The following is a 16,743-nucleotide window of genomic DNA, read 5'->3' as shown; positions in this document are numbered from 1 at the left end:
GAATGTCTTTATATATTGTAGCTTCAAGATGTTGCTTTACTGGAACGGTGCCTACTCCTGTGAAGCTCCATGAATACATGGTTTTACAACGTTGCTGTGGAAAAAAAACAAGTGTCCTGCACAGAACCCTAACCTTAACCCCATTCAACATCTTTTTTCATGTGTTAGACTACTGACAGTGTGCCAGGCATCCTTGCCCTACAGTACATCGGTGTCTGACCTCAGTAATACATGTGACTGAATAGGCAAATCCCATAATCCATGCTCCAAAATCTACCTAAAAGCCTTCCTAGAAGAGTGGAAGATGTTATATTATAACATAAATGATGCCGAATAATTTTATTCTTATAGTAAAATATCAAAAAAAGAACCACACTTCAGCAACCATTAATCCTAAATAGTTCATTAACGAGAACCTTTGGATGGTTAAGGTTAGTCTGAAAGTTTGGACAGAAGTCAGTTTAAAGAAAATATAGCAAAACTGCTCTAACTTTTCATATTTCTATTTAACACAGTGTTTTGAAACACAGGGGAGTCTAAAATGATATAAGTAAGTGAAAAAACCTGAATACATTTCCAAAGCAAGAGTCAAAAAGCAGGCAGAAAGCAGAGAGTGAAAAACCTAAAGACATCTTTGAGAGAATAAAACTAGAAAACTGGAAACAAACAAGAAGGACAACAGCCATGGCTTAGAAAGGCAGGGTAACTGCATGTGATTTGGAAGGACATTTAAAATAATTAGATGCAGGTGCTGATGCTGACAAGGGAGCATGAACCAGGCAAAGCAGACAGAAAACAGGAAACTAAAAGAAAAAAGGCATTGTGAGAGGTTTGAATACTTAATTAAACAAAACGATGTTGTTAATATCATAACATAATAAGAGTATTATCAGAAGACTTTTGCAGGCTGCCACAGGCTGAGCTCAGAGATTCAAATATTATATTATAGTATAGGGCCTGATACTGTATATAAAGATTCAATCAGTTAAACAGTTAAACAGTTGACTGAATGTAATACCCACTGTGCAGCGTTACACACTTATACCCTGATGATTAAAGGGTGGTAGAAAATCACAAATAGATCACTTTTAGGTCTTGATATGGAAATGAATCTGAGCTGAATGAAAGTCATTTGGAAAAAAAAGAAAGAAAGAAAGAAAGAAAGAAAGAAAGAAAGAAAGAAAGAAAGAAAGAAAGAAAGAAAGAAAAAAACAGAAAAAATGAAATAGTTTTTACCACAATGAATCTTTATACAGCAATAAATGTTAACAGAATGGTTTTCATTCTAGCCCATCCAAGGCATGAAATCAAATCGATATACAGTCATTGTGAATTAATTATACTTATGATCCTCTTTAAGCTGGGAGGTACAATGGCTTCTGGCAGTTTCTAGCAACCAATTGGATTTAATAATAAATGATAATTTGTGAACATTGAACTGAAGGATGAAAATGAAAGTAACAAAATATCAATAACAATTATGCAATCAAGAAACCTAAGCCAGGTTAAACATTTATTTAAACAACAAAAAAAAAGGCAAACAGACCTCCTAATATTCTCTAAAACACTGCTCCAGAGTTTAGAAAATATACAAGGAAAAAAGCCCATTCACCAGGTTGTAAGTGATCCCAGGGATTAACAGTAAGCCTGCATCAGCTGTGCAAAGTGGTTGGGAGCTGATATAATGCTCAAGAGATCAGCAAGATATGCCTTAGCAATGTCATTAAAGGCTTTATATGTCAAAAGCATGACTTTATACTCAGTGTGATTTGGGATGAGCCCTTTGTAGAAATGCTTGACAAACCACTTCTTATTAATCATAGACAGAAAAATTGGCTTGACTAGATTTAGTAATTCCACTGTTTATGGTTTTGATCAAAGACATTTCAAAGATTCTCCAAAGAAGATAAAATGTATTGGTAGATTCTGAAAAGCATTAGGCAGTTGTTTAGATAAAAGGAGTAGTGTGAATTACTTGAACACAGGCATTTCATATATTTGGACAGTAGTTTTAAAGCATGTGCATAGTGGATGATGCAACGTGAAGCTACCAGAGACGGCGGGGGTAATTATGTGTCTGAGCAGCAGTTAACTGGCCTCTCAGATCATACGAAAGCTTAGCTGTGGGTACAGAACTCTGTAATTATTCAAAGGCGCTGTATTGAAATCCATCATGAATTGATTCAAATGTTAAAGTCCTTTTAAACCAGTTCAAATGGCATTGGAATTGTATGCATTTCCTTTAGTGTCATCTTTTTATCATGTCGACTGTCCTGCAGTGTTAAGAGGATATTATTCTCTAAATTCGTCTCCCACAGTGCTCTCACTGCTTCTCTTCTCTCCCTGTCTCTCACTTTCTTTTGTTTTCTGGGCAGGTTCATCTCTTGCGAACCGCTGGAGATGAAGTTACAATCACTGTGAGGTACCTCAGGGAGGCACCAGCCTTTTTAAAGCTCCCATTAGGTGAGTTCGCACTGCGCACCTTCACGAGCATTCACAAGCTCAGCAGGGGGTTATAACAGCTCTAAGCTGCTGTAGAGCCAAGACCCTTAAAGAAAGTGTAGTGCTGCTACTGGATTTAGTTGCCACACATAAATGTGTTCGTCTACAATCTCTACTATTGTGTCTTTTAAAATATTTCAAAAATTATAAAATGATGGTTTTACTGCACGAATGGCTTTATTACTTACACATTATATAAAAAGGTTCGCTTTGATTAGATTTCCTGGTTGAGTTGCTGGTTTTACTAATTACTGTACAAGTAATTACAATAGAAAATCATGCAGACAAGCTGTGTGGTTATAATGGTGCTTCTTAAACAGTCTGGGATTTTTTTTCAGGCTCTCCGGGACCATCCAGTGATCAGAGTAGCAGAGCATCCTCACCACTTTTTGACAGTGGTTTACATTTAAATGGGAATTTAAGCAACACAGTAAGTGCATCTCTGCATACAGTCTTCTTAAAACATCGGAAATGAGCTTGAATTACAGGTTGTAAATACTACACTAAACAAAATATCCATCATGAGTGACTTGCATATTAATCAAGAATCATCATATCGTCTTTAGTCTGAAAAGAACTGAATCAAAAATCATGTTTGACAATTATAGTTTCAACTTTTCACTTTACTCAACAGTTTCCTACATTACCCACAATTCCTTTGGACTGGCTGTTGATAGTGATGCCAGTGGGAATTAGGTTTTGCTTTATTTCTAACTAAAGTGTCCGATGCATCAGTGCAGTTGTTTTTTAATTTTTCCAGCTCTCATTTATACACATGCACAAACACAACAGATTCCAAAGCTTCAACTTCCCTGCTAATACTGCTGTCAGTGCCATTGTGCTTGTCATTTTGTAGATCGCTAACTAGCTGAGCCAATTCTCTGCCATAAATCTTTGTGACCGCGTTGTATAGCTGCAGAGCATTACCGGCTTTCTCATTAAAATGACACAAATTCTTGCTGGAGCTAACAAGGGAAACTGATAATGTTTCTGTTATGTTTGAAATCATTTAAGAATTTTACTATTAAACATAATTGAAACTGCACTACCAATGACCCCCTGAGATGTCGGTGTAGCAGACTGCTATACAACGCCAACTAAACAAATTACCACCAGAATTACTAAACATATAATTTATTTCATGTGCAGTCAAATGACAAGAATTATCAGCATTGCCATTTTGTTATGTTCTGTTTATACCCATGAGACTCTTTTTTTATGGCTTTTGTAAATAGTAGTGAAAATCATGAGCTGGCCACCATTTCATGCATGAATCTTTTTCCATTGTTCAGAGGTGTGAATGTGATGGCTTGCTGAGATGCGAAAAGAATTAGCACACATATAGTATCTCAGAAGACTATATTTTCTCAGCTCGACAAGGCTCTAGCTGTGGGACCAGACACCTCATCCATCCTATAATGTCACATACTAATGTTATGTAAATCTCAGTGCCCTAACCATGTGAGTTCATTTCATCTTTGTTTAGTAAATGGAATTAGACAAGCATGCTACATAGTAAGGCATAATACATAGCAGGCCATAGAGATTGCTGTGCTGGTGTTCCTATCGGGCAGGGCAGGTAGGTGACAGCTTATCAGGCAGCTTATTATCAAACAGAGAGTGTCATGTGAAGGTGAACATGCCATGCCTACATGACTCAGAGCCTCAAAGCACCAAGAGTTTCACCCACATGAGTAGAAACACATGACTGAACACGTTGAATATGTATTAATCAGCTCAATCGCCAGCCATGTTCTTTAGAGGTACTGTATGGTCGTCCTCTGAGATCATGAGGGTGTGTGTTTTTTAATGAAGCCGTCTGGATGAAATATGCTTGACATGACAGACAAAGAAGAATGAATGGATGGTAGGCTCGTTTCTTGTTTCTCTTGCTACTATAGAGGAGATGTGAACTCCATGTGATCTTTTGCATCAATAAAACATTTGTTAGACTGTATATTTATAATCACAAACTCTAGTGTCACCCATATGAGGATGGGTTCCCCTTTGAGTCTGGTTCCTCTCAAGGTTTTTTCCTTTACCAGGAAAGGAAAGTTTAAGGGAGTTTTTCCTTGCCATTGAGTCACCTCAGACTTGCTTATTGGGGATAAATACATACACATTTAAATATATCTAATATTAATCTTGAATTTTGTATTATATTATTCTATATATTAACCTTTTGTTCTAAGTTCATGTTCTGTAAAGCTGCGTTGAGACAATGTCAATTGTAAAAAGTGCTATACACATAAACTTGAATTGAAAACTTGAATTGAATTTTCACAGAAGAAAGATGCTTTAAAAAATCTGGGCTACTCCTTCATTAAACTGTCAAAGTATCCAGGTAGCAAACACGGCAGGTAAAGATTATAATGCATTTCTATTATTTATGCTGACTCTTTTTCTTGCTCTTGTTTTCTCTAGTTTTGGGTTCAAGGAAAGTTTGTATTAAAACATGAGCTGTGGTTGTCTAATTGCTGACTCAACAAAAGTGTTCTTTAAATGAGGGTTTTTGTTAATCCTCCTTTACTCTTGATGCTTCCTTCCCTGCAGGTGATTAGAATTCGCAGAGCTTGTCATTCCCTGTATGCTCCTCCGACATTGAGTTGATTGACACTGTGTTGCTTTCACAGCACCCGGGGATGAGCACTGATTCATTTACATGCCTTCCAATAATTAGTGTTGCATCTCTCATTGCCTCAGAAATATTTTGTGGTATGGCAGGCAGCCTGATATGAAGGACAACAATGTCGGTGGTGCTGGGAATTGGTCCGTGATAGAGAGCAGACACTTTGTCACCATAATTCATCTTGACATGGTGACCATATTTTATTCCTTGTCATCTCGGACTTTAGCACTGCACGACATGAAAGTCAAATCAGGTTTAATTATACAGCATTGGTGTGCATCAACAGTGTATCTTGCTTGAGAAAGTGCCTAAGACGTAAGCTTAATTGGCAATAGCACCAAGCTTTGATTTGATCACAAATGTCGGAATTGACTTGGACAGCCATTAGAAATGTGGCGTGATGAAATAGCTGCACAGTTGTTGCATGTGTACATAACCGCATATAGTCTTATTTCCTTAAAATGTTGATAACGGATGTGGAGTCTGTAGTGTATAACATGGTGTTATTTAATTTAAAGCTCACACATATGACTTCATAGGGAGATGAGTTATATTCTATGATGGAATATTTTTCCACACAACAGAATGGCATCTTGTTCTATCACAGCTTATCAGTGTACCCATGCTCTAGAGCTAAGTCAGCAGCAGAACTTCAGGTAGCTTCTGGTTTCTGGATGTATTTTAGGGAATTTAATTTGCAATTCATGACAATAGATTGCAGAACTGTCTAGCAGTATTTTTTTTAACCCTTTATACTTCCAGAACCGATCAGAACCCCTGACTCATATTCCTCATTATATGCAGTACTGTGCAAAAGAAAAACTCACCAAGGTTGTCTGAGACCAGAAGCAAGTGTGACAACCAAAGCTCACAAAAGAATATGGCAGGTTCTCCAAGATACTTCCAGCAAAATGTATACCCAAATTTAAAAAGAATCTTTTTGTTGAATTTGCTTTCCCATTACTTTACATTTTTTAAATGTAGAAACTTTTCATTTTGGTAAACTCATTAGCATTGCAGAGTTTCTTTACTTGTTCTATTTGCATATTACTGTAACCTTCTGCATTAATTCCACTGTACTTCTAAAAAATTCAGAGTAGATCCTGAACCATCTTACTACATACTTTTCCAATATTTTAAAGCTTTAAATTAGTTTTTTTCTCTTGTAGATGCTTTTTTTAAATTAAGAGTACTTCAGCTTGAGAACAGCTCTTCAGTTTTCTTTTCTTCACTGTTATTTAGTGATGAAGCAGAGTACTGGGTTTTGTCGAAGTAATAACTTGACGACAAGACAGTCTCCACTTTTGAATCAAGTTACAGTGCTAGAGTGGGTCTGCACAGACCCACAATCTATTGGTGGCTTTTCACAGATATTTTTTTTCATGGAGATAAACAAGGCAGGGGAATTTGCATCCAAAACATGCAAACCAGCACCACATGGATGAAATGATATGAGTTTTGAGTGTAATGTAGAGGCTGCTCATGATACAAATCCTTAGTTCTTCATAGCCTGAGATTCTTCCTAGTCTGGGATTTTGGTATAAATGTTTTAATGACTAGCACAAACCAATTTGTTTCAATCTTTGTTGTCTTATATTTCTTGAAAAGCTTCATGTTTTTTGCATATTTGTTGTAAATATATGTGTTGTCCTGATTTTCAAAGTGCCAAAAGGTTCTCATTTAGTAAATACTCAGGGATAGTTGTACAGAAATAAGGCGAGGTTTATTATCTAAAGGCAGCATGCGGCTTCATGATCCTACTGAAGCGTGCGACCCAGTTGTTGTTTTCACTGATCAAAGTGCACTGAAGTGGGGTTAAGATGAACTGCTCCTCCTCTCATGCTTATCCTTTTGCCTGTCTTTCCACTTCTTTTTTATCTCATTTATTCTATCTAGGCGCCGTCTTCACCCTCCTCACCCTCGGCTAATGAACCAAAGTACGAGAAGCGCTGGCTGGACGCTGTCTCCCTCCCCCTGTCAATGGCTCGAGTCTCTAAACACAAAGCTGGAAGCGATAAATTAAGGTGCAGTAATCCGTTGTGATGCAATTCCAGATCCAACGTGTGGCATAACCTGTTCGGTTTGTTGGTTTTGCAGGCATTTTTTGTCTAAGTGAGCTAGTGTTAAATCCAATATCTATGCAGCAGCATGCTGTGTCTGAAAAGGTCACTGATGCAGATCACAGATTGAGGGGCACTGAGGTTTATAAGAAGTAGCACTAACACTTGATAAACTGCTGTTGGATTGTAGGAAAACAACCGACTATTTCTTCTGAAGCGGAACTCCCAACAAATGAAGTAGAAAAATAAATATTTAAAATGATTGCATTAAAGTTTTAAGATCGTAATGTCAATATGTGAAATCTATGCCTCATTCATACTTAGGAAAACTGCCTCTGAGTGTATTTATTTTGTTATCATGAAGTTTTTATTTAGACCGCACTCATTCCTAAAGCAATCTCTTATTATTGCTTTGCTCTAAACATTTGGTGCTTTGGATGCCTACATTTCTGCTGTTTGACACTAAGTTTTAAATTAAAGTGACTTATGGGCTTCACAAACTTGAATATAGACAAGCATATATTATCATGATTAATTATTTATGAATTGATTTGCATTAGCATTGGATAAGGCTTGATGCTATCCATTATTATTGTGCTATTATCTCTTATAAGAGGACATTTTTCCATTCACGAACATTGCATATTAATCAGCAATCCTGTTTTGGAAATCTACTTTTCTACAGAATCCAAATCTAACACACCTGCTCCACATAATCAGGCTACTCAATTACATGGATAAGGTCTGTTGAATTAGGTTAGTGATCACCGCCTCAGGCTGTTAGTAATGTAATTGATATAATGGATCTTATTGACGTTTTTGTAACCTAGCTAACTTTGGCTTAAATTCTAATATCCAGATTTTCTTCATTACGAATAGTATTGGAAACGACATATATTCGTTTGCTTCAGATTCTTCTCATACTCCTCATATAGTGTCATATCCCCAGAAAGAGAGATTCATTGATTTTTTTGTCATTTTAAAACTCCCTTTTAAGCTCCCTAGAGAGTCCAAAACACCTTTTTTAGACCTGAATTCTTATGCCTTTCCACACCCATTCTGAACCTATTTGTTTCCACTCATTCTGTCGTTCATTTCTCTGTTAGAGCCTTTTCTCAATGCATGGTAAAGCCCAATAAAAATGCACTTCTCCTGACTAATGGATTTTTTATTGTGTTCTGTCACTCACACAGACAGTTTCTTGGTTTCAGAGGACTTGACTGCAGCCTCCTGCTAGTTCAAGCAGAACATTACATTCTCAAGGCAATTTCTCTCAGAAGCAACCCAAGCAGACAATCGTTCTACTGTACTCATGACCTGTATTAATTTTAATTATGGCACTTTCGATAATTATTTTCCGAGAAAATATGCATATGATACAAGTGATGGCATTTGGCTGTTGGAGTATGCAGTATGGCCAACAATTTAGATCACAATCAAGTTTAAATGATCAATGCAAATGTGAAACATTAAACATTGCCATTGTTCTTTATTTCTTTGATTTCCTAAAGAACAAAAGAATAGCTTATTTGCGTTGTGGATCCTAAGCATTATCCAATGTCTTCTAAACAAGAAGATCAATATGTAAATCATTTTAAATCATTGCATTTCTTCCTAGTTCTGAATGACCATGAGCTGCATTTCTGTTATTTTGTGGACATAGTGATTAGTATGGTCTATTAATGAATGTTGGCAGCAATGTTTAGTCAAGGTTATCCATACAGTATTCTGCTAATTATCTTATTATAATTTCACTTTTTTATAATTATGTTTATAATATTGCACAAAGGATTGAAGAATATGATACTGTATATTAGTATAAATTATGACAGTTCTCAAATCTAATTATTACTCTATTAGCTTTTGTGTCTATAAACACTAGATTACGTGGATACTGTCTGACTAATGGCAAGACTTTTGTGCTGCTAAGTAATGGGCTGTTCTCGTTGTTGCACACAGCCGGTGTGGAAACTGCAAGAAAAATTCATTTATATTATTCATTTTATATTTTTACAGATGTTTTTTCTCTGTGACATTCAGACTTGCTTTTGAATTTTTTTGCTGTTGTTTGCCTATCTATCTGACTTTTGAGAGTTCATCATTCTCTCAGTTTTTGAAGACCATCATGATAAATGCAGCTGCTCAACCATCATACAAATGTTTTTTGCCTCTATAGTCACTTCACTTTCGGTTGAATACATCTGACAGCCGTCATTAAGCAGTCAGTCCACAAAATCAAAAAGTAATTCATTTATACTAGGTTGCAAACACACATCAATGAAATGTCAAAGCCAGATGAAATGCTACCATATAATATATGCTTTTATGAACACATTCCAGTTCAGTAACATTTGAACAAAAATAGAAAGAAACCACCATATCTGAATGTTTGTCATTAATAATGAATATTTTATAAAAAAAAGTAAAACAAAATAATTGTTACCCTTTTACCTCTTTACCATCTATCTATCTATCTATCTATCTATCTATCTATCTATCTATCTATCTATCTATCTATCTATCTATCTATCTATCTATCTATCTATCTATCTATCTATCTATCAATTTATTTATTTATTTGTTTATTTGTTTGTTTGTTTATACTAATTTTTCTCTCTCTCTCTTCTTACCAGGTCAAACAGTTTTGAAATATTTGCCTTAGATGGAGCATGCACAAATATTCTACAGTTTTGCACTGCAGCAGAAAGTACAGATTGGCTTCAAGCAATATCAACCAATATTAATGATCTGTCCCAGGAGTATGTGAGTATTGTATGCAGAACCCTGATGAGTATGCTTAATGAATAGTGAAATGCTGCATGAGTTTGTTCTCTTCTGAAAATATTAGTATTAGAGACTGGACACTCAGATAGATGAATATAACACACACACAAAACAATTACAGCTAATGCTCTGTTTCCACTGGCATGGAATAGAGGCTGGTGATAAGAGAAATCGTTGATTATAGCAGACAGAACAGGTAAAAGCAGACCGATATTGTGCTTGTGCTGAACCCTAGACACAGGAAGTGAGCAATAACATAAAAAAGGCAAAATTACAACATCAGGGTCAGTTTTGTGTCGTACCTTTTTAGAGCAACTAGGCAGCAGAAATGCCAACATTGCCAAAAATAATATATAGTTCTGTTGCATGTGAACTTTATTTTCTGCCCCGTTTCTCATAATCTTGTGTTCTTGTGCCGCATTCTCCTGTTGCAATGTTCAAAACCAAGACCTAAAATCCAACAAGAATGTTGCCTAATGATCTCATTTCCTGTGTGGCGTGTTAATTAGAGCACTGATGATCTAGTGGGCCTTTTCTATAGCCGAGCTCAAACATGTTCTGATTTACTGCCACACAGCTGCTTGGCTTACATGCAATTACTGCCCTTACGTCAGCTAATTATGGATCCAGACACTGATTGCTAAATGTACAATTAAGTGATGATTGTATGTGCAAGTGGCAAATGGAACTCTGACTTTTATTGTGGTGACCTATAACCCATAAATAGAGTGTATGATTTTGTCACTTATGTCTTGACAGGTCCTGACCACCTTATAAGCAGAGGTGGCAAAAGTACACACATCCTTTACTCAAGTAGAAGTACAGATAACGAATTTTTTAAAAGACTCAAGTTAAAGTAAAGAAGTATGGGCTCTGACATGTAAAAAGTCGCCATTACTACTACCTGTTTAGTGTCATGCTTTATATGTGTGTGTGTGTGTGTGTGTGTGTGTGTGTGTGTGTGTGTGTGTGTGTGTGTGTGTGTGTGTGTATATGTATATATAATTTTGGAGTGTGCTGATGGATATTTGTGTTCATCAGCCACAGTGTTACGAAAGGCAGGCACTGATGTAGGTGAGGTAGGGTGGAGTCACCGTTCACATTCATCCCAAAGGTGTTCAGTAGGGATGAGTGTGTATATGTATATATAATTTTGGAGTGTGCTGATGGATATTTGTGTTCATCAGCCACAGTGTTACGAAAGGCAGGCACTGATGTAGTCACCGTTCACATTCATCCCAAAGGTGTTCAGTAGGGATGAGATCAGAAAACAATCACATATAGCAGGAAAGGTCAGGTGACCCAATATTTTTGGAAATATAATGTATACCAAGTGTATCACCAAGGCCATATCCCAAACTGTAGGGAGATTCCAGCTCTGTCCTTAAAAACAACTCAAAATTATTGTGATGTTTTACAAATGACAAAATTAATGTTAATTAAATTAAAATAAATTAAATTACTTCGTGTTTTTGGGTTGACAACAGGGGCGGTTCTAGGATTTCAGCTTTAGGGGGGTTTAGCCCTCATTGAGAATTTAAAACAAGAAGAGTTCTATATTATATATTATATGACAACTCTGGTAATAAGAATAGATAAATTTCACTGCTTTTGGTTGCCGTCTTTGCGTCTTTCCGCCGATTAACATTATAGATAAACGCCTCCAGCTCCGACGGCGCGTGCACGCTGCGCGTACCTGTGCTTTTCCGTTCAAATAAAGCAGACAACTGAAGACGCACTTTTGAAACACTACTCACGTGTAAAAGTATGGAATAAAAGCAAAGTAAAAAAAATAATCGCTCTTGGATCAAACTGATAAATAATTTTCTTACCCATCGACGACATGTCCTGCATTTTAACGTAATTTTTATTGTTTATTTATGAAAGTAAAAATTATCCTTATAGTTTTAGGGTGGCTGAGATTACAGACAAGGGACTGAAGCCACCCTAAAAAAGGGCTAGAACCGCCCCTGGTTGACACAATTCGCAACGCATTCGCCAGGAATCCTCTTTGACGCCGATTATTTCATATGGGTGTTCATATATGGGTGTTCAGGGATGTCCTCGTTGTTAGTTATTTTAACGTCTGTGACTCCCTCTGAATTAACATTAGCCATTCCTTTAGTAGGCGTGCTGCTCATTAGCTCCGCTATCCGTCTGATAGCCAGTAAATAATACAGTACACCAGTCACATGCGGGAAAAGCCGCACAATGATAGGATGATAGGCTGGAAACAGCGCTCAATGAGAAGAAATAATACTAAAAGTAACGAGTCCGTTTTGAAACTGTAAGAAGTAAAAAGTACAGATATTTGTGTAAAAATGTAATGAGTAAAAGTAAAAAGTTGTCGGAAAAATAAATAATGGAGTAAAGTACCGATACCAGAAAAAATTACTTAAGTACAGTAACGAAGTATTTTTACTCGGTTACTTCCCACCTCTGCTTATAAGTGACGTTGTCACTTATGTCTTGACAGATCCTGACCCCCAATCCATTGTGGCTGAGTTTATTACATAAGGAATTTGCTTTGTTTTTGTTAATGAACAAAGATGAGTTGGGGAGAAGAAGACAGGTTTTAGAGTTGTGAAGGCGTTTCAGTTGAATATTGTAGAAGATTTTATGAAACTAGGAAATTGCCGTGCTTTATCCATTACTATTTTTGTAAAAGCTACTGTTTTCCCCAACCCCATAGCACAAATGGTTTGCTTGCAGTTGAACCTAGAATTTCTAAAATAAAATAAAAATTGTCTTTTTAATAAGCTAGCTTAAAGTAAAAAACCCCCGGTCATAGGCTGGTACTATTGTCAGAGCTGCTGCTATAGAAAATCACAGTGAAAATCTCATAGAGATTCATAGAATTATTACATTCTGACCAATTAGAATTCCACACTGCTGTACTATAAAGAGAGATATTGAATTGGAGGAACTTGGAGAAGATTATGTTCATTTGTTGTATTCTTTGAGAAAATTCTCTCTTTGACTGCACATCAATGCAAAGAATTTACATGGATTAATGGCTGATTTCATAGACATGAGAATACCTGAGTGTGTATCTGCATCAAATAATAAAATCATATGATAAAATGAGCAAGGCAAAAGTTCTGAGCAATGTAACAGCATGTTCACTTTCTAATAATATAATGTAACTCATTCAGTTTTAAGGATTCTTTGTAGCTACACAATTATTCTAGTTAATTAATATTTTTGTAGTTATTATTTGTATGTGCTAAATTGAATAACTGTGTAATAAGATCAGAGTGTAAGCTTAGCTTGATAATCACGGGTTCATTATAATGAGACAAATTGTCAAAATATTTCTTTGTTTTTCAGATCAAATCTGCAAACAAATACTATTCTCCTGATGAGCAGGTATGCCTTTATTACAGTGAGTTTCTACTTATTCTCTATATATCCACAGTGTTGACATGTGGGTCAAAGACATCAACTTTTCCTCTTTCACTATAGCACCCCTAGCATTCATAAAAATGCATTCAAGCATTGAAGTCTATGATATTAGAACAGTAATGTGCACCATTATTCTGGTTAGCAAGTTTGCTTTTTGGAACTTTTGCTGTTAATGTGTAATTTATTCCTGTGAACAGACTAAGGGAGTAAGTCTGGGATTATATGATATTAGATTTCTGTGAATTGTTTTATTTAAAAAAATTCTTGTAAAATATACTCATGGAATTGTGAGAACAAAAAAAAAAGAAGAAGAATATTGTTCTCCCTCAGATTGCACCCTACAAAAGCAAGGTTAGGAAGGAAGGCTCCAAGTTATCAAATTAGTTTCTTCCATCCTGTTTGCAATTATTTTTTGTGTTTTTGTTGGGGTTTAGTTATATATGCAGTGGAAGTTGCTGGTGGAAAATGCTGATGTTTGTGCAGTGCTCAAAGTGTGAACCTCTCTCTGCACTTTGTGGGAAATTGATTTTCAGCATGCGAATGTTTCTCTGTGCAGATCATCCATATGGGTTGGGTGTATGAGCACCTTCACAGGAGCAATGCCAACCAGGTTCAAAGCTACAAGTTCCTGGCATTGAAAGGCTCCTCTCTCTACATTCTCAGGGGCCCTCCTGTAAGTCCATAACTCTGTGAAGTAAAAGTCCAAACACTTTCTCTACCAATTATAAATCATAAAGTGTACAACTCCACTCAAGGACACTTTTAGGCCAATAGGATTTGGCAGTCAATCTTGTGCTTGGCTGTGTTCCTTCCATAAACATCTTTTAGGCAGTGCTGGTCCTTTGCAGATGTCAGCGCATCCTTCACAGTCATATATAATGAGTCCATTAGTTTTAATGGATTGTACAAAAGAAAAGCTATTACCACCACTCATAATAGGGCATAAGTTATTTGTGACAAATGTTTTATCATTTCATTTCTTCCTCTGAAATGCAGCATAGCATTGCTTTCATATTCATTTAAAATCTAACACTCTCTACTTCAGTAATACAGTGACAAAATGGCTTAGAACATAATCACATTTTAGATAAATATGTGAATGGGTATTATATTATGAAAAAAATATGTTTATTTATTTCATAAGTTCACCAATAAATCAGCAAATCTGTGTCAGTTCAACTCATGGTACACACTCAGAATTATTTGTTAAGTAAGTATTTCAGCGCTGTGGGTCATGCAGAAGGATATTGAACAGATATGCAGATAAATTTGCTGAGCTACTGTTCCACAGAATATCAAAGGATTGTCTAAAACCTGAAACTGCTAAGCACCGTGCAGAGTTTCTTTCACTGCAACATGAATGTTGTATAAGACCACTCAGTGCAATGTTGCTTTTTTCCCCAGGCTGGTGTGTCAGAATGGGCTCAAGCTGAGGCCACATTTAACCTCTGTGAGGTTCTCTTTAAGGTTCATAAGGTAAAGTTCTATGTTTATTATTAGCATTTCAAGCCAGCAGCATCATGTACTATTAGCTGTTCTGCTCGTGAGCAAAAAGGTCACCATAAAGGATCATCTAGTGTACAGTATAATGAGTTGGCCATGATTCTCTGCATAGCTGTGGATAGCTGAAGACTGCTGGATTCAACCAAAGCTGTGCGTGGGCCTGCAGCAGGACTGTGAGCTGCGGGACAGCGAGGGGTTCAGCTTTAGTGTACTGGTGGGTCATGGCCAGAGCCACTGTTTCAGTGTGGAGCTGGGTACAGAGCTGGCACTGTGGGAAAAAGCCTTCCAGAGAGCTGTCTTCATGGAGGTACAGAGAACAGGGGTGAGTGCCACGGATTAATTGGAAACAAATCTAAAGCTGACATTTAATAATATGTATTTTGTTTAGATGCTTGGGGACTTTATAAAGTTTGTGTCTGAAACAAGCAGAGAGCTGGCATTATTAAACAGACCTTGAGGAAAAGAGAGAAAGATATAGTGCTTGATAAAAAATGTGTGGCTGCATACATGAACAGTAAATGTTTTTTTATTTCTATGCTGTAATTGTAAATGTAGAGACATTCTGATCCAATACTGGATATTAGTATTTGGAGGCCACATTATTCTGAAGCGTACTCTAATGCTGAAATTTTCTGATGCAAATTTCAATGTCATATTTTATACTGTAGTGCAATATGGTGACTGCCAAGACACATACAGTATATTGTATTTACAAATTAAAACAATGATTCATCGACAAATAATAATGTGTAAATGAACTTTTTTTTGCTTTATAAAATAAAGTACAAAGGCCATAATCTCCACTTACTGTGCATTCTAGACTTTATTAATTTTTTACATATTAGCTCAACAAAATACACTTAGGACACACAGCCACAGTGAAACTGCTTCAACTACAACGTTGATTATAATAGTTATATTTCACAAGGCCTTGTTACTGCATTTAACTCTACTACTTTAGTCACCAGTACTGCTATATGATAACATAGTAATAAAAAAATATTTATTAGCAAAATACTTGCTATTTTATGAGGAAAAGATGATTTCACATCTCCAACTGAAAGCTCTGACATTAGCATTATATTCAACAAGAACAAAATGGTGTAACATACATTATAGGTAGGTGTGTTATTACATACTCATCTGATCACAATATTAAATCTTATTCCAATCAATTACTAGAAAACACAATCATACGTTTCCATATAAATGTACTGCATAAGGTCAGTAAATAAACATATTTACTGACCTTATGCAGTACATTTATATGGAAACGTATGATTGTTTAAGTTTGTGTGTTTAATTTTCTTTCTGTAACATGAGTTACCAAGTGCTGCTAAATCATGTTACAGTCTTAGAAAGAAAAATAAACTTTTGCAGTAATTGTAGTAATTATTCAGCAACCTGTTTGCTTGTGCTGTGTTAAAAAAAGAACTGTATTGCAAAGGAAGGCAGACACAAAGCTAATTTACTTGATGGTAATAAATGTATGTTTACGTGTATTTCTGTCAAAATTGTGAGAGATATAATCAGAGTATGTTCTAGTAATTCACTGCTTAACCTAGCCATGCAATTACATGTTAAGTTTGTATTTTTCCTAATTTATATGGACTGTTATGCTATTTTAGGTACAACGACCTCTTAACATGAAAACATTTGTATTACCAGTCTACAAGACAATCATTCAGAATAAATGATACAGTTAGTTTTTATTTTACAAGTGAACCTTTTAATTATCCTGGCAGACCAGAAAAGAAGTGTGGAACTTGAGGCAAGCCTGCCTTTCCCCTGTGATTTGTTCCTTTTTGAACATTATTATTGCTTTAATTAAATTTCACTAAAGAAACTGTTTTGTAAGAC

At 36.0% G+C, this 16,743-nt stretch overlaps 1 protein-coding gene across 1 annotated transcript in view; it reads left to right on the top strand.

The window, feature by feature from the left end:
* Positions 1-16,743, top strand: part of sntg2 (syntrophin, gamma 2) — a 39,603-nt gene that overhangs the window by 15,695 nt on the left and 7,165 nt on the right. Inside the window, exons 7-14 of the mRNA XM_027172105.2 lie at positions 2,376-2,463; positions 2,841-2,932; positions 7,028-7,155; positions 9,825-9,954; positions 13,306-13,344; positions 13,937-14,053; positions 14,785-14,856; positions 14,996-15,205. Coding sequence (XP_027027906.2) covers positions 2,376-2,463; positions 2,841-2,932; positions 7,028-7,155; positions 9,825-9,954; positions 13,306-13,344; positions 13,937-14,053; positions 14,785-14,856; positions 14,996-15,205 — 876 coding nt within the window. The remainder of the gene's footprint in view (positions 1-2,375; positions 2,464-2,840; positions 2,933-7,027; positions 7,156-9,824; positions 9,955-13,305; positions 13,345-13,936; positions 14,054-14,784; positions 14,857-14,995; positions 15,206-16,743) is intronic.

The sequence above is a fragment of the Tachysurus fulvidraco genome, chromosome 12 (genome assembly GCF_022655615.1).
Source record: "Tachysurus fulvidraco isolate hzauxx_2018 chromosome 12, HZAU_PFXX_2.0, whole genome shotgun sequence".
NCBI lineage: Eukaryota > Metazoa > Chordata > Actinopteri > Siluriformes > Bagridae > Tachysurus > Tachysurus fulvidraco.
This window is presented reverse-complemented; position numbering and strand designations above follow the sequence as displayed.